This window comes from Triturus cristatus, chromosome 5_2, assembly GCF_964204655.1.
Source record: "Triturus cristatus chromosome 5_2, aTriCri1.1, whole genome shotgun sequence".
NCBI classification, from domain to species: Eukaryota; Metazoa; Chordata; class Amphibia; order Caudata; family Salamandridae; genus Triturus; species Triturus cristatus.
In genome coordinates, this window is record NC_140588.1 from 613,077,385 (window position 1) to 613,103,442 (window position 26,058).

Consider the following 26,058-nt stretch of genomic DNA (forward strand, 5'->3'; position numbering starts at 1 on the left):
CGGTTTGGACAATGGGGCGCAGAGGAAGGGGGTTATCAAAGGGATGCATGACCATGTATGGGATGTCGGTCAGGCGTGGGATGCGGTTCCATGGCAGGATCGCGCAGAAGGAGAGGGTTTATGGCTCGTGTATGAGAGAGCGGGGGCGGCCGGCGCGCGGGGGATGCTTGCAGCGCCAGGGGGACGCGCTGGCGATCGGCAATAAGCAGGGAGAGACCAGGGTGCCTAAAATGGCTGCCGTGCGCTTTCCTGTGTGTCGCGCTGGGGAGAGACAAGATGGCGCAGATAATGTTCAGTTTGCAAGCTAAATTTCCACAGTGGTACAGACTCTTCGAAAATCATTTAGTGGCTATTGATGCTGTGGGTTATTCACCTGCACGTACATTTGCTTTATTATTTGGATGCCTTGGTCTAGAAGCCCAGAGGATTTTCGACAGTATTGTACCTATTCCACCTCCAGCATATCATTCTGGCAAGGGTCAATGGAACGTTTATTTGGAGGCGGTTGCACGTCTAAAAAAACAATTTTCCGACGAACCTAATATCATGCTTGAACGGCATAACTTTTATAAAAGGAAACAAAAAGAAGATGAGAAAGTGGAGGAATACATCTCGGCACTCAGAGTGTTAGCAACCACATGTGGCTTTGGTCCTTTAGCGGACAACTATTTGTATTTAACTGCGCATCTCGGAAGATCAAGGAAAGAATTTTGGGTTTCAAAAATCCTTCTTTGTCCGAAGTAATTGAGTTAGCTCTGAGTAGTGAACGTTCAGCTATATCTAGCAAAGCTATGCAAGAAGATTCCAAACCTGGGGTTAATCTGATAACTTTTCTTGATATTGAGCAAGAGATTTCATTAGGTGTTATGAATGTTAAAATTAAAAATGTTAATTTTCGTCAAAGGGAACAAGTTTTTTTCTGTTACAGGTGTGGATCTAAAAATCATATTGGGAAGTTCCCTGGTTGTCCCGCTATTCCAATGGCATGAGTCAGTTGCTGTTCGATCATCTAACCGCGAAGACGCTCCGTGTGTTGGGTGGAGTATTGATCTGAATAAACTCTACAAACCAAGATACTTCTATCTTGCACCTTTATTTCAATAGTGTTAGTGTTTTGTAAATATGATGGCATGTTGAGAAATTCATTAAAAAGCTTTACATCTTTTTTAAACAGACGGTCATCCTGAACCGGCACGGGGTGGGGGGGGAGGGGGTGCAGGGTAGTCTGTCCTGACCCTGTGTTACACCCGCAAGTTAAATCTGATATCGATAAATGAGTAAGAAAGCAAGGGATGAAAACATTAAGCACGAACCCAAAAACCGATTTAACAAACTAAGCGGTGGACCCATGATTGACGGATGGCTGAACCAGACAGGCTTTGTTTTAATTGTTGCGCCCTGCAGCAGGTCCTGCGAACAGCTGTCACTAACGGAACTACATCTTTCAGCACTGTGGAAAGGCATCTAGGCAGGGTCTTTCCACCCTTTTCCCTACCCCCGCCTTTTCTCGTCTCGCCCGTTCTCCAGCGCGCAGGCGCACGCACCAGAGTGCAAATCCAGGAGCGCGCGAGCGTCCCTTCTGTCTACCGCTGGTGCGCGCGCGTTGCTGAAGTCTTTGCGTTTATCCCGGCTGCTGCTAGTGATGTAATCGTGCCACCTGCACCTTTAACGCTCAGAACAGAGGAGTCCGAGGTAGCGCGGAGAAACCGACCGTGCAGTCAGAAGGCCGGTTCCTAGACTTTCACGGGGCCGGGGAGAAGCCCTCGCAGGTAAGTGAGGCTGCGACGCTTGCGGCTGGAGCACTGAATGAGAAACCCAGAATCGTGCTGAGTAATCGAATAGCGGGTGGTGAGGCTGCACACCGGCGTCCCAGCTCAGTGCGCCTGCGTGCTCGTCTTTACAGGGTTGCTGGCTCAGTACTTGGGAGGTGGGTGTGAGAGGAGAATCAATGCTCTCTGCATCTCCGATGGAAGAGAGGCACACGGACAGCATCGCCTAACAAGGAAAATCCCCCATACTACACATAGCCAACCATAAAATCCAGATACCAAATCAAACACGCATGCGGCTCAGATGAACCAGCTAGTGGGGATTTTAGTATTAATCATGCCACTCCTTACGTATAACGTGTACAACGAGGTTCATTTTGTCAGATTACAAGATATCATCATTTTAAATTAAAATAATGTTTGTATCTAGTACGGTTTTTCTATCTTAATGCAGTTCCATAGAGTATAAAAAGAGGAACAGGTGCTCCTTCGTTAAGAAATTGTTGCGAAATGGAGTGGTCTAAAAACCTGAGTCATTATTTTCAAGGGCAGATGACGTCCAAATTCTGATAAGTTGTGTCTGCTGCAAATACATTTTGGGAACAAAGCTAGCAAACCTTTCCAGACATGTTGACGCTGCATAGCTGAATCTATTTTAGGATTCATTGGACAGAATTACTCCTTTTTTTCCCAATGAAAATATTTTTACCAAGTGCTGAAAGCCCCGTTTTCACACCGATCTCGTGAAAACTAGTCACTGTTCTCAGTCAGGACATTTGTCTAACCACAAAAATAAAGCATTCAATCAGTAAACGATGTAGAAACTCCAATGCTACCACTATCAGACGTGAATTCAAAGAATAAATATGGAGGCTACTTGAAAATGCCACCACCCACCTAAGACATGCTAATCTAAAACAAAATGACCTCTGAGAACAGCAGGCTTTAATAGAGTGCTTGTACAACTTGTTAAGTCCCGCTGTTTCTGAAGTGTCAGGTGTCATTTTGACCTTGAAGTAAGTGATAAAATCACATGACTTGATTCCCCCCCACATTTTAATATTTGTGCCTGTTGTAAAATATAAATTAATTCTTACTATTCCTCAACTGCCAACAATAACACGTAATCAATCCTTTAGAACTGAGTTTTAAAGACAGCGGTAATACCTAGCAGCGATAATTGCATAACAGTAGATCCCTAGACGCGGATATTTCAGAATACTCAGTAGTTCCTGACAAAATAATTATATGGACACTACACAATGAAGAATATTCACTCAGTAATAACATATATGATGCCAACCTGAACTTCTATTTTGCATTCTACTGTGAAAGTTAGAGAAAGGCTGTCAACTGATTTCACGGACCCAATGACGCGCATATTCCTTCTCCAGTCTTATGCTCTTGCCTACAGAACACTTTGCAGATAATAAACAGGGCAAACTAATTTAACTTTAATATAGCCCCATTGCTCACATTTGAAAAGTTGAGAAGAATCAGTGTGTTACTTATTGCATCACCAGAAAACGATTAAGTAAAATGTATATGCTACAGTTTTTTGCCTTTTTGCATATCTACACATATACACTAATCTGAGATAAGTGATGTGTATGAACCAATGCATGAAATCTGCTAGCCAACCACATCGAATTTATTCAGTTGTATATTGCTTATGCTAGAGGCCGTGTGCTGTGAACGTGAAGCTTCCAAAGTCAAGCAGTCTTTGATATAAGCACTTTCTCCTACTACCCTGCAGAGCTGCATGGGGGCGTGAGTTACAAAGTTACTGTAATTTAGGGGAAAAACAACAGAAGGAAAGCGAAATGTCTATGGGGAATTTTAATTTAGGATAATAAATATAACGGACGAGAAGAGAGAGCATAGGGAGAGTTTTCAGTTCATACCAATGCTGCCAGTAACTCCACCAGTGGAGACGGAGATGCATTGTTATTTTATAAAAATCTAAATATTTGAACTCTGATCCATTTATTTACTTGTATTTACGTGTTTTCCTTTCATGTCAGTTTTCCACTTATATTTGTTTGTGTCATCCTGTATTCACTTTGGAATGCACCTACAAAATGATACGGATAGTTGCATAAAAGGCTTTAGCCACATTGTGCAGCTTTGCAGATGCTCTGCGGGGTGGCTAAAAAACATTGGCAAATCCCATAGGTCACAAAGGCAAGACCTATTGGCTTTGTCAATGCTCATGTTTGAATGTAGTAATCTTGGTCAGTATGGTGAAGGAAAAGCTGGCAAAGAAATAATAATGTTGGACAATTCTTGATGGATTTACAAATGTTTTCAATTTTAGATTTGGAAATCACTAGAGGTACTTGAAGTGCTGCTGGGTTTCACTGTAGGTGTTTTTTATTGGTCTTTGGGTCTTATGGTTAATTATGACTGTCTACTTTGGTTCTGTGTCTCCTTGATGTATTTGATTAAAGCCAATTTTTTGACATTTTTAATGACCTTGTGACAACCTCTGCTGCGGATTTAGCATCAGGTGTTTTTCGGCTGTGTGCCATAATGTGAGCCACTGTCGTTCTAAGTTACAGCTAAGTCTTTTTAGGCCTCTCTTGTATGTCTTTTAGGTCAGCCGGCTCACTGTTGTCCTACTTGGGGCCGCAATTCGTTTTAATATTCGATTTCTTTTCGTTTAGGCACTTTTTTGTTTGTGAATTAGCTATGTTCAGATGAGGATTTTATAGAAAGGTCTCTTAGCTTTTGCTGAGGCTCTTGTATATGTTGGGCCTAATTCATGAAAAAGAATGAATCTGAACTCGTAAAAGTAAACCCCTACATTAAGTGCAGATTTTTGCAAATCACGAATATTGCCAGGAGTACACCTGGAAACCTGCACCAGGCAGAACTTTACTATAATCCTACAGTGTCGCATAACAGCTACCTCTGGTTTCAATTCTCGCTGTCCATAATTCTAGCTCAGAATTACTAACAGGGGGACTGAGGTCTGTTGTTTTTCTCCAGAGTAAAACATTTTACCCTATGGAAAAATACCTTCCTACCACCCTCACCAAATCTGTGGTGATCTATTCTCCTTCCCATCTTGGAAGTGGACTTATTACTGTCATAGGCTGTAGTGAATCTCTAACCGTTTCCAGGGTGGGAAAGCACTCGATCTGTGCTTGGGACTATAATCACACCAGCTACCCAACTCTTTTGTCGGATTTACTCTTGCAGGTTACTGTGCACTTGTTGGCGACAAATCTGAAGTATTACAATTATTTATCCGTGCCAGGAATCCTTTTGTGAATCCTCGACAGTAATGGAAGTACGTTTACGTCCTGAAATACCTTTACAATTGGTCCCATTTAGTCAAAATCGTGCATGCTTATTTTGTTCGTGTCTCACTGGATGTGGTCTGGTTTGAACAGTGTAGGGCTCGGCGTGTTAGCTAAGAAGGTGATTATTGAGTAGACTGTCAAGAAGGAAGGCTGCATCCTCGCGAACAAACCCCCGAATGAGTATGAGTGATTTCTCGCATTGATCAAGGTTCTCAAGGATTTCTTCTCCGCTGTGTGCCCAAGTGGTGTCCGTTCTCTTCCTGCATCCGAGGCCATAATGCTGATCACCGAAAACAGTGATTTGTACTGAGAATATGGTTGGTTGGAAGTCATTCGTAATGTTGTCAAGAAATATGTGGGTCTACCCTTGGCTTATTCAAAGGGGGTGGGTTGATGGATTCAGTAGACAGGGAAGTGTTAAGGCACTTGTTGAGTTGGAGGGAAATATTTCATGTACGCCACTGGTTTTGCCAGCCTGGTTACCTCGTCTTTCATGGCTTTGAAGGTAATGAGCTTGGCTTTTTTGTGGTAGACGAGGAGGAAAAGTGCGGAGAATCTAATGCCTTGTATACAGCAATAGCCACCGGTGAGCATGTAGTGTAAAATGTCTTATTGATTTGAGAAGTTTTGGTCATACTTGGTGCTATTTCCTGAAATAAACAGAATTGGTTGAGTTTGTTTTCATTAAATATGATCAGCTGACAACTCTCAGCATGCTTTCTGATTTCCTGATATTCCTGATTTTACTTTTTTTTTTTTTTTTGCCGTAGGTCAAGGAGCTGCTGAAGAGTCACAATTCACCTGTTTATTAAAAATTGATTTTCAGTGTTACCCAGGTAGAAAGTACCACATAAAAAAAGACAAGAACAAACAAATGTGTCTTGCAGAAGTGTACCTCTAGTAAGCTAACTCTTATTTTATTTTTTTCGTTGCTAGATCTCAAGACCCAATGGGTACCTTCCTCAGGCAGTTACTGAACAACTGAAGGTTATCCTTACATTACAGGCAAGATCAATATAATTACATTTTTCTGGGAGAAAGATGCATGGATGTTTGGTAATCACGGGAGCGAAAGAAACATACACTGTTCACTATAATTACATTTTACAGTGAGCAAAAGTGTAAGCAGCGTTTGATTAAAAACCATAGCAATAGATAAATATAACTATCCGAGTGCTGTGTTCAACTGTTGTTTAGACCAGTAACGTGCACGAGGGAGCGCGTGATCTGCAAAATTCCCTTCGGTAAACACCCTTGCCTAATAAATGAAGAACGCCGCTTGGCAGGAAAAGGAATCTGTGAAGAGCTCTGCACCTTGAAAAACCAGTTCAGTGTTTACTTGGGAACAAAGCAAAGGAGTTTTCGTGTCTCCCTGTTTTTCTTCCTGACTGTCCGAACGTTTGGGAACGAGTGTTTCAGAGTTTCTTTTTTGTATAATTTTAATTTAAGATGTTCTCCTGTCTTTGGTTTTTAGGTACTTCCCAAGCCAGGCACTGTTTACATAGAATCAGCTTATTAGTAGATGAGCAAGTGAAGGAATCGTGTGTTCTCAAGCTCAAGTCAGTATTGCTTTGTGCTGTGCTGGTTTTATGTTACTCGATTTTGTGTGAGTTTGTTTTGGTTGGTTTTTGTGGAAATAAATAGGAAACACGAGGCAAGATTTAAAAGGTTTGTTCAGCATCGAGGCAAAACAAGATGAGCAAAGCTGCCCCCTCAGCGCAGTCTCACCCTCTCAATTGTCACCCAACGCGTCACCCCAGCAGAGGAGGAACATACCACGGGCAAGAGAAGAGGGTAGGAAAATAGTGAGGATCAAATCAAAGTGTAAGATCTTAACACAGACATTGGTACCATCGCATAAGGGGAAAATACAGCCGTATTTATTTTATTTTTTAAACTTGTAAGGCGCAACAGCTACCCAAAAAGGGTTTCCCAGCGCATAGACACAGCATAAGAATGTCAGGCGAAATTACTAGCTATTCTTGTTATTGTTCGAATAGCCAGGTCTTAACGTGTCTTCGGAACCTGACGTGGTTTTCCTCTTTTCGAATGAAAGGAGGGAGTGCGTTCCAAAGGGAAGGTCCAAGGTGGGCGAAAGATCTGCCTCCCATTCTTGCCAATTTAAATCTTGGTACACAGAAGTTGGAAGCTGATTGCGAACGAAGATTGCGCTTGGGAATATAGGGGTGAGCCAGAGCTAGAAGGTATTTGCGTGCCGTACCTGCTTTGATTCTGAACATATAATTCAGGGCTTTAAAACGGATTCTGCTTTCTACCCTGAGCCAGTGGAGTTCCCGACGGTAGCTTGAGACCCCGGAATTTTTAGGGATTCTGCACAGTAGTCGGACTGCAGCGTTCTGGGCAAGTTGTAGTCAACTGACTACCGCTTTATTAGAACCAAGGTACAGAATATTGCCATAGTCAAGCCGTGATGTTATGAGGGCATTGACTACGGTCTTTTGAGTGGAAGAGGGCAGCATCCAAATAACTTTCCTCAGCCATTTGATGATGGTAAGGCATAAACCGACGACTTTATTGGCCTGTTGACTCATGGAAAGGGAGCTATCCAAGATGACTCCCAGATTGCGAACTTGAGTCACTGGGGTAGGAAAAGTAGCCATCTGGTCTGGCCAGTGTGAAGGATTCCAAAGATCTTGACGTTTTCCTAAGAGAAGAATCTCTGTCTTGTGTCCGTTGAGCTTTAATTGGTTTCTTGTCATCCAATTAAGGATGTTTTGAAGCCCTGATTTGAGGGGAGATGGGAATGTCGGACCGGGTTCAGATAGGGAGAATATAATTTGGGAATCATCGGCATAGGTCATGAGGGAGAGTCCGGCTAAATCAGCTAGGGGTCTGAGGTAAAGATTAAAAAACAGGGGACTCAATATAGATCCCTGTGGCACGCCGTGGAGGGCATTGAAGGTGTCGGAGCAGGCCAGTGAGGATGTTATTTGGAAAGTCCGTTCTGCTAGGAAGGATCGAATCCAGTTAAGCGCTTTTCCACGGACACCATTTCTGTATAATGCCTTGATGAGAGTTTCGTGGGATATGGTGTCAAAGGCCGCGCTCAGATCTAAAAGCACGAGCGCGACCGTCTGGCTTTTATCGAGGAGATTTCGGATGTGTTCCGTAACTCCTAGAAGAGTGGTTTCTGTCGAGAAACCAACTCGAAAGCCCGATTGTGAGGGGTGCAAAAGCGAGTTTTCTTCGACAAAGGTGGAAAGGACTGCGTGGACGTGTCGCTCCAAGCATTTGGAGAAGGCAGGGAGCAGGGATATGGGTCTATAGTTGGCTAGACTTTCCTCGATTTGCTGTGGGCTTTTTTAACAATGGCGTAATCATGGCGTGTTTCCAGAGGGTCGGGACTGTGGAGAATTCAAACGAAGCGTTAAGCGTATCAACGATGACTCCCAGGGAATGATCATCCAATTGTTTAATAATTTTAATCGGGATAGGATCCCTGGGAGAGCCGGACTTGATGTTTTTGAATATGGTTTTCAGTATTTCCACCGAAATGGGAGGCCAGGCTTCCAGGGTATTTTCACAGGAGGGGGCATGTTCCGAGTCAGACAATGGTGGTGGTTCGTTATTGTTGGTGTTAATGTCCCTGATGATTTTCTCAACTTTTTCAGTAAAGAAACATGCTAGATCTTGGCATTGTTGAGTATTCAGTGGGGGAGCCGAGGCTGTGGTTTGTGCGCCTGCTAGTTCCTTGACTATATTGAACAAAGTTTTCGGCTTATTTGTTGCTTCCGTGATAGTATTAGAAACGAAAGAGGCATGTGTTTTTGCACAGGCAGTATGATATAAATTCCTGCCTTCATGATAGGTGTTTTTTGCGTCAGGGGCGTAGTCTTTACGCCATTGACGCTCCAGTGCCTTGCATTTTGATTTTTCAACTTTTAAAAGGTCATTAAACCGTGGGGCAGGGTGGCGGTGTCTATTTCCTTTGATATAAGTGGTGGATAAACAGTGGTCAGCGGCATCGCTGAGCAATATGTGATTAGCTGCCGCCATGCTGTCCATGTTATGACCATTTCTAGGCGGGTTTTCATGAAGTGCTGAATTTAGTTTGGCCAAGTCCAGTAGCTTCCAGTTTTTCCTAGACGTAGCTGGAACGTCAGGTTGCGTATTGGAGGTAGGAGGAAGATTTATGCTGAATTTTATTAAGTGATGGTCAGACCAAATAGGAGTGGTATTGTGCCATTTTAGCTCGTTGATATTGGAGATAATGGGGTCGAGCAAGTGGCCCTTTTTATGTGTCGGTCCGGTATTGACTAAGGTCAAATTTAGGGCCTTCAGGTCCTCTAGCAAATTAGAGCAAAAGGGAATGGAAGGGTCATCCAGATGTAAATTTAGATCACCAATGAGTGAGAAATCTTTTGATGCAATGTGGTAAGGAGTGATATAGTTGGCTAAATTTGGTGCCCATTTGGATGAATTTCCGGGGGGCCGGTATATCAATATGCCTGACATCGTAAAGTTCGGATTCAGGGAAATTTTGAAAAAGCCGGCTTCGCAGTCGGGGATGGCAATTTGTTCTAATGTACATTTCAAGTCTCTATTAAAAATGATTGCTATTCCACCTCCTAGCTGGTTATTTCGGTCTATCCTAGTGATAGCATAATTAGCGGGGAGGGCAGTAGCAACGTCGGGGCCAGCACTCTCGTGCAGCCACGTCTCTGTCAGAAAGAGGACACTAGGGTTAACATCCAATAGGAGGTTGAAGATGTCCAATTTGTGTTTAGGTAGTGAGCGGCAGTTAGTACTGTAGAGCATGTACTTTTGTGCCTCAACATTGCGAGGCTGTTTGCTTTTCCTGTGCCTCCTTGCAGCGTCAGGGTAAGGTTGGTGGATGGTAGTGGTAAGTTTGCAATTTTTACAGGAGGTAACTCCTGTTTTGTGGGGATTGAGTGTTGTGCATCTTATGTTTGTAATTGGGTGTAGCGCTCTTAGTTCCATAGGGGATCTTACCAGCTTTTTATGGGCGGGGGAGCATAAACTTCTGCCCCATGCCCCGTACTGGCCCGGACGGGCACAGACGGGCTGGTCTTTGGCGTGTCTTCGGCGTGCTGAGGGCGCGCCCACTGTGCTCGTCTGCTGCGCTTCCGAGGAGTGTGCCTAGTTATGGGGAGGAGGAGGAGGCGTGGCTAGCTGTAAGGGGCGTGGCCCAGTGTCTCGTGGGTGCCGATGGCGGCTGAGAACTCGCCCTTCCCACAACAGCACTGTCTCCGCTGTGCAGGGAGGTGTCCTCACCAGCCCAAAAGCCACAGAATAAAGGTGGGTAACCAGAAACAGAAACACAGTGGTTTAAAATCGGCAATGTACAAATTACCCGTTGTTAAAAGTTAAGGAGCGACACCCCCGGCTTCCGCCTCAAGGGTAGCTGTCTATCCGCCTCAAGGGTAGCTGTCTATCAAGCCGTATTGGTTGGCAGGGGTATATCCCAGGTACTGTTGCTTTGACAATCAGATATTTCAACTTTGTAGGCTACCTGAAGTCAAGTTGTGCAGTCTCTTGTAAAATATCTATCAGTCTTTGGTCTTGCAGAATTATCCAGAGGTGTTTAGCAATCTTGCCCTCGACTTCCAATGAGGCACAGGTGATTACCAAGAGAGAGAGACTACTATTGCCCCGTAGGAGTGTATTTAAGTAGTTTTGTTTGTTCATTCTCTTAATGTACTCGTTACATTTTGTTATTTGCGTTTGTTTCCATATATTACTAATTCAACTCTGTGGGTGTCTGTCTGTCCTCATTTGGTGCATCCGAGCATATTAGATTGTAATGTATTGCTAGGCAAGAATGATGGTAATATGTGTGTAATTAGGGTGTTAGCAGTGTGTTTATCAATAGTGCAAAGGCACTCACAGTAAGTGTATCCTGCTCTTAACGAATTGCCAATTTATGGTTCATAATAATAATGTGGTTTTCTTGATCCAGTTGCTTGGTTCCTATTAAGTTTACCTTTCTTACGTTGATGTGGAGTTTTTAGTCTGTTTTAACATTTGTTTGGTTAATGCACTAACTGTTCATTTTTATTCCTTTACCAGTTGTCTATAATGGTGGTGATCTCTTCCTGGATCTTCCTATGTGGTTGCAGCTAACGTCAGAGAAATTATTTCATATTCTGTTTTTGTTTTAATAAGGGATTATTGTGCAAGCTGGTGGTGTAGCTATGGATGATTGGGCTCTGACAAGTTAATCCTTTTGGGATGATGTTCTCTTCCTTGTGATCACTGACAAAAAATATATAATTAAGTGATGCAAATGGTTTGTTTCAGCCGCAGCATCTTCCAAATGGCTTTGTTGAGTCATAAAATTCCACAGTGGGGTGACCTCTAGGAAGATGCCATTGTGGTAGCTTCTTTGCCTGTGTGTTATTCTGATCCGCTCAATCATAAGTTCTGGGTCCGCAGTAGTATCCTTTACCCGAATATGCAGGGTGTTGGAACACCGGACCCGATTTTACGAACCAGAAATTCTGGCCAGGTAAATTACTTGTGGTTCTGGCTACAAACGCAGAGAACCTTGGTCCACAAACCCCACCGACCCCCCAGCAACAGCCATATGGGAGCATGCAGTGCTCCCCCTTCCAAACCTGCTTCCTCCTCTACAACCTGCCCCTATCCCCCACCCTACAACCTGCCCCTTACCCCCCACCTCCAGCCTTGCCTTGTAAGGTCTTGGGCTATTCTCTACAGTCCTGGGGCTTTCATCAGCAAAAGCAGATCTGATGGCAAAGAATCAAGATAGCTCAAATTTGAAAGAATTTGTGTTGGCACAAGCTTGGCACTGTCTGGTCTAAACTGTCTGTCTGATTGGTCACAATTTCAAGCCCAATTCATCCATTCTTGCCTAAGTTGCCTACCCTCTTTACTGCAATCTGGAGAGAGGTGTTTGATTTAGGACATAACTTTCCTGGTAATTTCCTGGGTTGCCAAAGTGGCTTCTGCAATTTTTCCTGGGACGCTTTTTTGTCAGTGAGTTTGACCTCCTTTAGGTGACAATAAACGCGAGTTTGACCTCCCTTTGGTGACAACAAACACTATTGCTTCAGTGAATCTGCTCTCTCCCTTTGTGCAAAGGACCTGCATATCTAACGAAAAGACCTTCTGTTGTCCTCCCCACAATAGATTACATCCCTGTGGTTATTTTACAGCAATAACCTTCATCGAAGAGGCAAGGCTCTGAATTATAGATGTGCAAAATAAGAAATAAAAGCACATGGGATTTCCTTAGTACTGACAATAACTTCGCAATAGGCATTCCAATAGCCCTGTCAACAATAAACTTGGCTAAAATGATAATGTTATAGAAAAATGTATCAAACTTTTGCTTGATTTGAAAAAATTATATTTTCACTTGTAAATATAAAATATATGCACGATATCTATGTCTGTGAAAAGCGCCATGCATATATCATGGTGTTCAGTTAAGGACCCATGAAAGTGGTTGTTGAACTAAAAATCAGTAAAATATGTGTACCGGATTTCAGAAGCAAATTGTGTAATGCAGGCGGCTTTACTCAAGGCTGCTGCCATGACAGAAGAATGTTAATTAGGCATTATGGCATCTCTGATACTGTATTGACCAGGGCAGTAGCCAGTTTGTGTGAAGGCCCTTGTAGTGGCCATGTTGTGCCCTCAGTCACTACTGTCCAGGCATATTAAGTGAGTGAGGCCTACTAGCCTTTGCAGGTCTTTGCCATTACAGTTTCCTGACTTGCCATTGAAGAGATGAAGGCCTTCGTTTGGTCTGCAACCTGGGTCAAGATGAGAGGATAAAGATCTAGGAAAACAGTTTCTAGGGGCCCACAGGAGGGATGGATACCATTTAGTATTTCATGTAGGCCTGGGCGGTAAATTCCGTTCCGTCCGCGAAATTTGCGGAATTTGGGTAATTTTGCGTTCCGCGGAGAACGCGAAATTGCCCAAAAATCTGCGTTCCGCAACTTCGCGAAATTTTTTGCTTGTTCGCGTTCTCAATATGCGTGTTCGCGAGATATTTCACCCCGAGCACGCAAACAGCGATCGCGAACAGGAAAAAAGTATCGCGAACAAGCAATTCTGCGTGTTCGCGGAGATTTTTTGCCGTTTCGCGGAGATTTGCGTAACGCGATTACGCAAATTCCGCCCACCCCTAATTTCATGCTCACTGACAGAAATGACTCCACTCTAGAATGAACATATTTCTGTGTTGATGATAAGATAATTATTCCAAAGGTAAAACTGCAATTGAATGTTCTTATCTTATATTCTCGAAATATTGGCATCATGCTGTTTGCTTTTTAGACTTTTGGCTAAGATCACCCCTTGGACTGCAGTCATAGGTCCTGAGACTCACCATGGGTTGACAACCATTTTGATGAGGTTGAGGAATGCACTTAGGATGTGTATGACTCTATTGAGACAACTGTCCCAGACGAACGCTTAACAGACTTTTACTCTGGCCTGAGGCAGAATGGGTGATATAAGGGTATAACAAGTTCTGACGTTACTATGATGACTACGTTTGACAAGACTCGCGTTACATGCCGTCACACACTAGTTAGGTGTTAAACTCAACAATACTGAAACGTGTCTGGGGCTGCTTGTGTTCCTATACTAATTGGATATGGCCTAGTAATTTAACGTGAACTGTCCCTTGTAGGCAGTGCCCAGACTGATTTGGATGTTTTTGTCCTTGATTGTAGTGGAGCAGTGACGAAAAAATGATGGCCCAGTATGGCTATCGGTGCATAGCAATCATTTAAGCATTCCCTCAGTCACTTATTGTTTTTACATCGATTTTCAGACTTTTATTAAGATGACTGCACCTGATTTATTATTATCATTATTATTTTTCAGTCTTTGTAGTTCCTTCCGCACTCTTGTGATCTGTTTCCTTATTAATTACATTGCGTCCAGTAACTTTAATTGTTATGTAAATTGCACTACTATAATTTACTTCTCTTAAGTTTTAAACACCGTGACTACAGCTTGTTTTCCACCATTCACTTGTCATAACTGGAGCCTCAAATGTAGTTTTGGTGAGGTGAACAATTTGCTTCATTTACTGTTTCAGTTAGTGTAGCATTTGTTTTTACATTATGAATGTGGCTCTGACTTACAAACTAATGAGTGCATTATTTTGCACTTCCTGTGTGTCTCATATGCTGATTGTTAGGGAGTCAAAGTAACAAGCAACTTTGGCAGTATCACACAGTCGGTGTGCAGACGTCACAAGACCTTGTGCTCTCTGAAACATGGGTATCCCACTTAACATCCCTATATAAGAAACCACCCTTCGTTAACCCACTCCAGGATGCACACTATGAGGAATCCTTGCTTATCTCAGTTAACATTGTGAATTTGATGAAAATGATCAAGTTTCTAAAATCGAGTCGATCTTGGGGTCCTGATTGGGTCCCTAGTGTTGTCCAGGTTGTGGAATTTAATAAGATATCTCCTTGTCCATGGGGCAGGTTGCTTCATAAATGTTCTGTAACAAAATCCACTTGCCCCTTTGGTGCCATGTAGTGCAGCAACAAATTATGGCAGCAATTTCATTATATAAGAGCTCTGATATAGCCGCTCTGATTATGCCAGGGCTCATATAGTAGTAGTGTTTGAATACTTGCAATTTCCTTATGCCGCCATGTTTCCCCAGATCCTCATACTGGGGGCTGAAGGTAGTGGAAAGCAACAGTTCCAGGGTTAGAATGCCCTTTTGAGTCTGTGCAAACCTACTAACTTGCATGTTTCAAGGGTTTTCAACAACTCTTCTCTAATTTTTTGCCATACTGAGAAATGTTGGCAATTTGTTCCTGACAATGGTAGACGTAAACCTTTTTCCAGAGTTGGGGGAAAAAAGTGGTTGTAGGGAAAGCGAATTGGAAACACTCAGATATTCGCATGAGCAAATCTACACATGCATATTTGCTCATGCTAAAATGCAGTTCACCAACATTTTCTAGGAGTATTATTTCTTGTTCTACTTCTGTAAATTCTTGGGGATTCACGAAAGTCGTAAAGCTGCACTTAATGCAAGGACATATACCATGGGTGCGCTTTTGAGACTTTCTTTAATAATTGGTCCCCTAATTTGGTCTGGCGTTGACTGTGACCTTTTGCATTTATTAAAATTATTTCTCTCTCTCTCTGTATCGACGGCTGGCTTCACTGTGAGTGACAGCATTTTGCTATTTCACAAGGAGAATATCGGCCCACAAAGTAGTTTTGATCAGTGCCAGTAACTGTGTGCTTTTTGAGACCAAAAAACAATTTTTGCTTTTGCCAATCTTTGTTATAATGGTTAGGGCCCGGCAGCTCTCCCACCAATAAGGTTTTACAAAAACAATGTCAAAATAAGTCACACATTGCCAAAACTAAAAAGCTGACCACCAATTTCAGACCTACTGACTTTGCCAATGCTCGTTTATTTTTTTCCCCATAATCTTATTGAAACTGGTTACACTGATTTTCCATTATGAATATTTTTGGGAAATACTAGCATGCATCAACACATGTTACTAAATGATGCTGCAAAGAAATGCTACCTGTAATGTTACAGTAGTTTAGCAAAATGTTTTTTTTCCTGCTTTCATATTTTGTATGAACATTTTATTTTGAAAGCAAAGAATCATCAATCTTGCTTTCAAGCTTCTGCAAATATTTACATCAAATCTGAGAGCATTCTGGGAGCATTATGCATAGCCTCATATTGCTAAACTTTGAAAACGTGTGTACACATTTTTAAACTGGAACCACTGACAGTAAGTAGTGCAGTCGGAGGTTACAACGTTTACTCAGAGCGCTCACCTAAATAATAAAGGAACTCAATTAATGAACCATAAATACAAGTTTGAACAGCCTTAACATATGGGCAAAAATATTACCTTAACTACAGACAGTGCCCTTCCCTGATCCATATTGTGGTACTTCAAACTGGCAGCCAAAGGGTTTGTGCTGCAGGGAGTTGTGCCTACTTGTCCCAAGGACAAAATACACATGAAAACCTGTTGCCCTTGACCCCAAACAATATGTAGTGGACGTCGGGCTGTAGGAATTCCACGTCCAAATACAGAATGGTAAGTTAAATAAAAATGGTGAGCCCAATTGATGAACTTAATATCACTATCTTCACACCTTTAAAATGAAAGAACGACTATTGACAAAACTTAGGGGCCTAATAGGATGGCGGGCGGTTCACAACCGCTGGGCCCGCGATGGCTACCGCCGGCCCGGTGGGGGCGAACCGCTCACCATCCACACCAGAAAGACCCCCCACCATATTAGGATGGCTGGGGGGTCCGCTGTGGACGGAAAGACTGTCTGCCGCTTTTCCGCCGGTCGACTCATCGACCGGACGGAAAACATGTATAATATGGTGCCATCCATATTAGGATATTTGCGGAGATCAGCTTTTCCATGGCATGCGGTCTTTGCTTTTGGGGACCCGTTGAGGGCCCCCAGGAGGGTGGGGGATGTACATGGGGGGGTACCTATAGTACCCCCCTGCATTGGCATGGACAAGGTGGCAGGCACCGCGCGGTGCCTGTCACCTTGTGCATGCCAATGCATAAGGTGCATTCCCAGCATTGTGGCGGGCGGTGCTGTGAGCACCGCTTGCCACAATGCTGGGAATAGGGGATGCAACTGCCCGCCATCCACACCAGAAAGAACCCCCCTGCCATATTAGGATGGCTGGGGAGTCCACGGTGGTTGGAAAGACTGTCTGCCGGTTGACTCGTCGACCGGGTGGAAAACATATATAATATGGTGGCGGTGTCTGCAAGACACCGCCATCCGTATTAGGATATTTGCGGAGATCAGCCTTTCGCCATGGAAAGGCATGTGGTCTTTGCTTTTGTGGGCCTGTTGAGGGCCCCCAGGAGGTTGGGGGGGTGGGGGATGCACATGGAGTGTACCTATGGTACCCCCCTGCATTGGCATGGACATGGTGGCAGGCACCGCGCTGTGCCTGTCACCTTGTGCATGTCCATGCACAACGTGCCTTCCCAGCATTGTGGCGGGCGGTGCTGTGAGCACTGCCCGACACAATCCTGGGAATAGGGGATGCCACCGCCACGGTGGCGGTGGCATCCTAATTGCAGGTGCGGGACCGCCGCACCCCTGGCGGACGGTCCCGCATTCCGTTCCATGGACTTTGTCCGCCCGCCATCGTAAGAGACCCCTCAGTTGTTGAGATACACAAGTAAGAGTATTATGCTAGTGCTTGCTAACCTGTTAAAACAAACAGAAGAATGAATTAGTAACGGGTTATGTGAACACCAATGTATCAATAGTCTTAAAAGGGTCAGAGCAAGTATTCCAGATGTATTTACCCAGCATGTTTTATTACATGTTATGAAACCTTTATTTCATACGTTTAAATCCTTATCCATTCAAGGTGGATAACACGAATTACATTTTTTGTTTTATCATCGTTGTGATTAAATTGTTCTGGTTCTCATTCTGTTTCCATGTCATATTCAAATAATACTTTAGTCTTACCATAATAGGTTATTATTGTGGCTCATATTCTTATCCATTCTATTTACTGTACCCTTAACAGGTATTTTGAGTTGTACTGGTGCAACAATGAGTGGAAAGTCTCTGCTTCTCAAGGTTATTCTTCTCGGTGATGGTGGAGTTGGAAAAAGTTCGCTCATGAATCGATATGTGACCAACAAGTTTGATTCCCAAGCCTTTCATACAATAGGCGTTGAATTCTTAAACCGTGATCTGGAGGTAGATGGAAGATTTGTGACTCTTCAAATCTGGGACACCGCAGGCCAGGAACGATTCAAAAGTCTACGAACACCTTTCTATCGAGGAGCAGACTGTTGCTTGTTGACCTTCAGTGTGGATGACCGTCAGAGCTTTGAGAATTTGGGAAACTGGCGGAAAGAATTCATTTTCTATGCAGATGTGAAGGACCCAGACCACTTCCCATTTGTAGTCCTTGGTAACAAGGTAGACAAAAGTGACAGAGAGGTCACCACAGAGGTAGCACAAGCTTGGTGTATTGAAAATGGAAACTATCCTTATCTAGAAACTAGTGCTAAGGATGCTACAAACGTGGATGTTGCCTTTGAGGAATCAGTAAGGCAGGTACTTGCTGTAGAAGAGCATATGGAGCATTCTATGCTTGGGAATACTATTGATTTGCACAGCGAGTACAAATCTAGTTCTTCATGCTGCTGAGAGTAGAGTGCTGCTAATTGCCTGTGAAACAGGATGCTGTCCATTGGCTTTTGGCTACCAATCAAGGTTGCTCAAAAAATGGCAAAGGAAGGGATATTTCCTGGTGAAGGCTTTTCCTTTCTGTTCAAATGGAGGATGCCGTTTGCGAACCTGCTATAGGGGGAAAAAAGATGGAGTAGTGTTTGCAGGTGATTGTCTCATTTTGGTTGCTGGCACAATTAAGGGGAAATAACATGTGAGCATTTTCTTTATTGGAGGAAGAATGAACTAATCAGCCAGCACTTGGAATTAGCGTAAAGACCAATGCATATGCACTGTGAAAGTATCGCCGTATGAACAAATGCATATGCATTCCCTTCAGCATTTATTCCTCAAGAATTTTAATATCAGAAGATATAAAATCAGTAAATGACTGCTGAGAAATAAATGTTCTCTTAAACTTAAGCAGTAGCTAATTGACTGTAAACGTTATCTCCTCTTCAAACAGTCTATTCACCCTCAACGCAGTTCTGCCTGCATCAGTTCTCCCAATTGATGTCTACTGTGTTGGGCAGTGTCTGAACCTGTGAGGTGTTAATTGATAATGAAATATTTAAGTAACACCACAGTATAAGAGTTTCCCAATTTTACACCTGAGCAATTCTTACATTCCAGCAATATATAAGTGTATTTTTTTTAACTAGGAATGTTAATGTCTGTTTTGATATTGTGAAATGTAATAGTTTGTTCGTAAAAAGGTGGGCAAAACTGTAGGCAGCAGTATGGCAAACTGACTTGTTTGCTTTTGTTAATTGGTAAACTACTATTTGTACAATCAACTGAATCAACAACATAATAATGTACGTGTATACAAAGAGTATACGTCAAATATCTTGTCAAATTCTCATCGGGAAAAATTTGTTCAGAAACTTGAATAGAATTTAACGGAAATACGTAGGAAATGTATAATGCCAGTTTCGCAGTACTAATGTCATGTGGGACAAATGTTAAACCTTTGGAGATACAAAAGGCATTTGATGAAGTACACAGCTATTAACTGCGAAAGTGCTTAGCTAATTTACTTGAGTGTCTTGTTTTTATATTGCCTGGTACAATCCCTGCTTCTAGAAGCCCTCCATTGTATTTGAGAGAATTCCACATATAGCATCCCTTTATGCCATAAACAAACATGCTTGAAAAAGCACTCAAATTGCACAACCACACGTTCCCTTTTTTTACCCACAAACAAAGAGCAGGCCTTTTTTTAAAAATTCATTTTTTTGCTCTATTTATTTTTAATATAGAAAAATTTGCTTCTATTTCTAGAACGAAGTCGATGGGCAGAATGCTTAATAAGTGATGCTCTTCTTGCAGAAAAAGACTATAGTGATAAAAACGAATTATTTGTCAATAATTGAATGCTTAACATTGGCCCTTTTGTAATTTGAAAAAGAAAAGGGAAACATAAGTGATTCAGGGTGCATTTATCTGCATTTAGAGAAATACTATAATAAACTCAGGCTAGGTATTTAACAGATTTCTGTATGTATTAATACATGTTTGTATTATATGTTTTGCCAGTGATTCCATCATGCATCTCCATTCTTTTCCCTTCAAGCTGAGCACGAGGTTTCCAGTGGTTTACCGAAAGCTGTCAGTGAAGACCTAATTGGCTCAAAGCACAACTGCTAAAGCCCCTCCTAGTTATCTGATATTTGAGCGAATAAAACCTAAGAGCAGAAGTAGTGGAAGTTGATAGTATTTCAGGGCTTTGATGGGTACACATGTCCTCAAAAAACATAAAGGAATATTGCTATCAGGGGTGAACCTGGGGGCTCTGTAAAGTGTGTTTTCTCTTAAGAAATATAACTGAGCTGGCTAAATATACTCTCTGAGGATACTTGAGGTTTTATTACTATGCTCAGTTCTCAAATGGAAATTTGATATGTGTAGTTTGGTGCGACTCAAAGAAACCATAACCTCTTTCACAAGTATTAAGTAGGAAATTGCACCAACTGTATTCTGTCAGCCCCTAAATTGTAAGTACTTTCTGGCTAGCACAAGCATGGTCTTGACTAAACTGACTGTAACCTCATTTTAAGCAGGTCATTCCTGGCAAACTAGTTCTTTGTCCCATATATTTCTTTGAGCACCAGCCACACAGGATGAAGACCACTTCAGCCTCACTTGCTGCACACCCAGATGTGTTCCTGTCCTTCCAAAGGGACATCTCTTTATTCATGCCACTGATCTCAATCCCTTCAGCACTCCTACTTGGACCCAAGTGAACTGGACGAGTCACTAGGACCGATTCACTCCATTCATATGCTTTATTAGTGGGTCCATGATGTAGCACCCACCTGCATTAGACCTGGCATCCTTTGCTTCTGTCCCTGTCTCTGGTCCTCAGTGGCTCATGAGTGTAACTTGCCCACAAATGAAAGATGACAAAGTGATCACTCAGCTAGTGGCAGGCATAACTCATGCTGTATGAGATCTCTGAAATGTTTACTTCTTGATTTGTAAACCACGACTGCCCTTTAAGCAGATAATCCAGAGCTCTGTCTGTTGAGGTCTGTGAAGCAAAAGGTTATCTTCTAGAACAGACTCAGAAACGTAAGTGATGATGGGTGTAGGTAAATTTGGCTTTCCCAAAATTTGACTTTTTGCTATAGTCCAGGACAGGACTTCTTTTCAACTGGTTGTAGGTTCAGGGATAGAAGTGCATTCAATATGTGAGTCATATCTACTTGTCCAATGCCCTTTGTAGATTATGTAGTGATAGCATTTAAAATGGTAAGGATTAAGACTCATCTAGCTAGACAGTAGTATTCACATAAACCTATAGGAAGTATTCAACAACAAGGATGGAATTTGAAGAACAGTTTCCCACCTATTCGTCACAGTAGGCAACACTTCATAAGACATGCATACTTAGTGGCAAACCATGTGTATAGCATAAGAGTCCTTTTATGGAGATTGTGTTTCGACCAGTTCGGACTGAAGAAGACCAGAGAATCTCAGACGATTATTTTCTGTCATCTGACTTGCACTTCGCCATTCTCATATGTATCACATTATTGTGGACAGCCGCTATATGTTTCATAGGTGGGAATACAGAATCTCTTACAAGATTGTCATTCCCAGGATCAAAAGGTCAAGTGCAGTATCAAGGCATTTCTAAATCGTGCTAGTTCTTCAAAATGTATTTTGCATATACATGACAGATTCTATCGGGTCAAAGACAGCGTTTACAGTCAAGTGTCACATCATTGTCTCTGCAGCAGGCAGAGCAGACCTATTTACTCCGTTACAGTTTTTCATAGATCACACGTATGCAAAAGTAACCTGCTAAGGAGCTAAAAGTTAATTCACTAATATACACCTGCATTAATAGTTTCAGATACTTCTCTTCTAACCTGAACTGCACACTGAAAATATGAAAAGTGAGGTATGGCAGAATTAAAACTGCTCATAAATCTATTTCTGATTAAAGGTTTTATGTTTTTTTATTTTAGGTATGTGTTTAGTACCAACCTTGCCACAGGAGAGGCAAAAGGATGACTGTAGTAATTACAGTACAATGTCAAGGGGTGGGTCTCGTACATTAGTATCATTTAGATGGGTTACAGAGGCTTGCTGTGAAGACATACTTAGCATTTCTATCAGAATGATATGGCAGAAGACCTGATTAAGGTTTCTGGGAATGTTGGTTGCCTGTAGGTATTCCACATGCGGTGCAACAGGGGTGTGGTCATCTTAAAGGCATCGGTTGGCTCCCAAGTCTTTACTTTTTGAGTTTGAGCATTAAAAGTACTGATTATGTCACACAATACTGAAATGGTCTACCTGACCTTAGCAAGACGCTTACTCAAAGTCCTGTTTTCAGGCTAACTATACATTAGTATGGACTAGACCTGTCCGAACACGTGTGCCAATATCTTGTGAAGTCAAGAAATTGATCTAAAGAAAAACATATGGAAATATTTTAAGCTTGTGCAAGAGCAAGGGAAATCATCTTGTTCTTTTCACCCAAGCTGAATTGTTGCCCATTCCTCGTTCCTGGTTAAATGTGATTCAGCTGCAGTTGCATTTGTAAATGAAGTTCGGACAGTTGGATCTATGAAGAACTTAATTTTAAAATATTAGTAAAATTTGTGAAACATTCTGCTCTCGCGAAAGCCTGTGGTTCCATGGGAAATACATATGATCCTTTACCAGTGATGACACCCTTTATTTTTAATGCAAAGACTTTTATTCTTACCATCACTTTTTGTATGGAAAGTTATTTTTCATTAGAACACACCACACTCTCCTGCCATGGAAAGTGTCTCTGATGTTTACCATTATAAATCCATTATTTAAATTGTATTTCTTTTCCATTCTTTTCCATGTCCACATATTTTCAATGCAGACAGGATATTGAATTTCATGAATTATAGAAGGGTGATGCATCAAATGAAAAGCTTACAAATACGGCTGCGCAAGCAGAGTGTGCGTGACTTTCTCGTAGCTCATGGGATGTTAAAAAAATAACCTTATTAAGACACGTCATATCTGTATTGCAATGTGCAGGGTACATGCATGGAAAGAGGCTTCTGTGCAACCAAGGCTAATTTTACCTGTGACAAAGTTATACTGATAACGAATCTAACTTTGTTGGCACCAAATACATCTTGGGTAACTCTCTCCCACATTTGAAGCCTGCATTTTGAATTTCAGTGAACTCATTGTTTTAACTCAGATTCAAGAGCAGTAGTTCAAGGTAGCCCATAAAATCAAAGATTTTGCAAAGTTCATTTTGGACTCTGCTTCATGCAGTGTTTGTCATTTAACTGAATGAGCACAGCTAGGCATTACTTTACAAGAGTTTCACTGTTGTGAAAAGTATCCGTAATCAAAGTGTTTTAGCCAGAACCAGCAACTTGCAGCAATGCAGCTTCACTAGTTAATGCTGACCTAACAACCTCCATACTGCAGTTGATGAAAGGTATGGTTTACCTTTTCTAGATATGCGGACTTGTTCTTGTTATGTTATGGTCAGTGGTGCTGGTAGCTGCTTTATACAGATAAGTTCATTAGCGGACTTGTGATCCTCTGCATTAGTGTAAGTAGACATTTTATAGTCGTCTGTGTCTTTCTTTCTGGCACTAAGCAAGAATGGGTCTATAAAGATAATGTGAAATGAAGGTCAACTGGATTCGAGATAGTAGTCTTTTTGTATATATGTCCTGCAACAGAGCTTGGTCAATGTGGTTGAGGTCAATTAAGGAATATATTGATCTCTTGTACTCCATCCAGCTTATGCCTAGTGCAACAAGCATTTCAGCTTCTCCTGCAGTTTGGAACAGGCTAAGGCTCTGATTCTGAGTCATGCAGAGAATTTTGCTCCGCCTTATTGAGTTGGTAGGTTTTCTATATGTAGTAGAGCCACTTAGAAAATCCAAGCCTCATTCCCTGTTTTTTTAAAATTAAATTTGTCCCCCAGCCAGAGATGTCTTTCCCTCCCCTACTCCCCCCTTCCTTGCTACCCCACCACACCCCACCCATAGGTCCTAGCAAACATTTAGCACTGGCTCAGGATAGATGGTACCTGTATATGCTAAACTGCGCGGAACTGGGAATTCCCTCTAGTTTTAGGACCAGAGTAATCAGTCCCTTACAGTAATTCTACACCCCACAGGGTTCAGCTTATAATTGGAAACATTATTTTGCAGACAACTGCACAGTACTGGTAAATTCATGTGGAAATCTACCAATCAAACTATTTTTCAGAATGAACTTTACAATGGAGCAATTCATATTTGAAAGTTTACCACAAACTAAAGGCGCACAGACACTTAACATAAAGATGGCTCCCAGGTTTCTGTTTCTACTGATTTCTTCTTATAAATACAGACAGAAAAATCTTTCCATTCCATTTCTAATCTGTATTTTATTTTTTCAATAAAGATAATAAGAACACATCGGTAGATTTTTGAAGGATTCCCATTGCTGGCAATCATGACTGTCAGGCCAGTATCTGTGCCTGTTGACAGAGATGATGCACTAGTTGCAGCTTATTTTTTTCAGAAACCCAAAATGTGGAAAAATGCAGATAAAATGAGCAACAAATGAATATCGATAAATATAGACTCAAATTAGAATAAATGCATTAAAAACGGGAATGCTAATATAATTAGTAATCTGACTCCACACATTGTCTTTTTTATGACTATGCAAATAGCATTCATTGACCTCTTAAAAAAAAAAAAAAAAAGTGTGCTTATTGGAATTTGAGTTTCTTTGGGGGGGGTACACTTTGTTTGAGGCAGTTTGTGTTTGTAAACAAATGTTCTTCTGTTTAAACAATATCTGCTAGTAATATCTTAGAAATTACCAAATGACCCTGCCATAGACTCGAGAAGTTGTCAAGGTAACATATTTTGGGCACTTAACTATGATGCAAGTATTCGAAATGCATCATATGGCACATTAAATTTGGTACTTATAAAAAGTTATTTCTGCTGTACAGCTGTGAGCAGATTTTGCATTGACAAAATGGTTCTCTGTAAGTTTAACGTTTGACAGTTATCTTTTTTCATTGTGTTGGGGGTGTATATATTCTTAAGCTCACAAGTTCACATGGATTGTATCTGACATATTTAACAAGGCGCCTTGTAGAAACCTTTTTACTTTGAAAGCACACGCCATTGCACTAGACCGTCTGGTGGATGAGCGACGAAGTTTGCTTCTATGTTATGTTTCATTTATGCTCACTCTTGCAGACATTGTCTTTCTGATATATCTGCAAATCCAACTAACCAAATGAGGAGTTAAGCAGAGGTGGGTGGCCTATCTTACCAAATTACATTGCTTGTACATTAACATTTTTTTCTTCTCAGACTTGCACAATTTAATCCCTAAACATTTTGTCAGATTGTTTTGCATTTCATTCAGAAAATAAAGGAAACCTAACAATCGGTTCGCTATGTGAAATGTTACAAATTCTGAGTGTCTGACAATTACTTTCCCACACTTGTTGGAACTATTGCAAAATATGTTTGGCTACTCTTCATGCCCGTTGGCATCCAGTTTAGGAAAATAGCCAAAGCCATCTATTGCTCTTTTAATTCTGTATTTTGTATGTGAGGTGCATGAATTGGCAAGTACAAAAATAGATCTTGGCTGCCATTGCTCTTATTTGTTTATTGAAAAGATTGTGAGTACAAGTAACTTCATAAAGTTCTGTTTCAAGCACCATCTGCTAGAAGGAAGGCTGCGAGAATTCCATCTGTTTTGCTGATGCCTGTTTTTTTTTCTCTCCTAACTGAAGTACTTTAACTCATGATGTCACCTAACCACTTTAGCACTGTGGGCAGGTACCCTCTGGTGTTATGTACTGCGTCCCCAAAATATATCGGAACATTATTGACATGTTAACTTCTATTTATTGTATTTGTAATCCATTTTCAAAATAGCTGTGTATTTTTTATAATTCATGCAAATTTGTTTCTGTCGGAGAGATAGGAGTTTAACCTGATGGAATGGATGCCTTTTTATTTGACTTTCCCTCTATTACTACAATTTCCTATTGTCCCTTTAAATATATTGAGGTGAATCCAGATGGCTGATTGTAGCTGTACTACCTTCCTAGACGCCTAAAAAAGATGCTCTCTTTTTAGTTTTCCAAAATGTTTATTTAATGTTCCAAGGCAGAAGTATAAAACTGGAATGTATCATTTTTTTTCTCGGTTTCTTTCGAATGGCATTTTATTGTATTAGATAAGGGGATTTAACCTCTCTCTTGCATCCCTGAAGGCCTACTTCGGTAA

The 26,058-nt window shown here is 41.7% G+C and overlaps 1 protein-coding gene across 3 annotated transcripts; it reads left to right on the forward strand.

Moving 5' to 3' along the window:
• The first annotated feature begins 1,464 nt into the window (after positions 1-1,464).
• On the forward strand, positions 1,465-25,620 carry RAB9B (RAB9B, member RAS oncogene family). 3 transcript variants are annotated; one of them, XM_085607697.1, is made up of 4 exons: positions 1,465-1,769; positions 5,848-5,913; positions 6,014-6,082; positions 17,634-25,620. In XM_085607697.1, the coding sequence occupies exon 4, from the start codon at positions 17,660-17,662 to the stop codon at positions 18,263-18,265; it is 606 nt and encodes a 201-aa protein (XP_085463823.1). In that variant the 5' UTR covers positions 1,465-1,769; positions 5,848-5,913; positions 6,014-6,082; positions 17,634-17,659; the 3' UTR covers positions 18,266-25,620. The 3 variants fall into 3 exon arrangements, with proteins under 3 accessions (XP_085463823.1, XP_085463824.1, XP_085463822.1); XM_085607696.1 differs by lacking the exon at positions 5,848-5,913 and having other exon boundaries at positions 1,466-1,769; XM_085607698.1 differs by lacking the exons at positions 5,848-5,913; positions 6,014-6,082.
• The last annotated feature ends 438 nt before the right edge of the window (positions 25,621-26,058 follow it).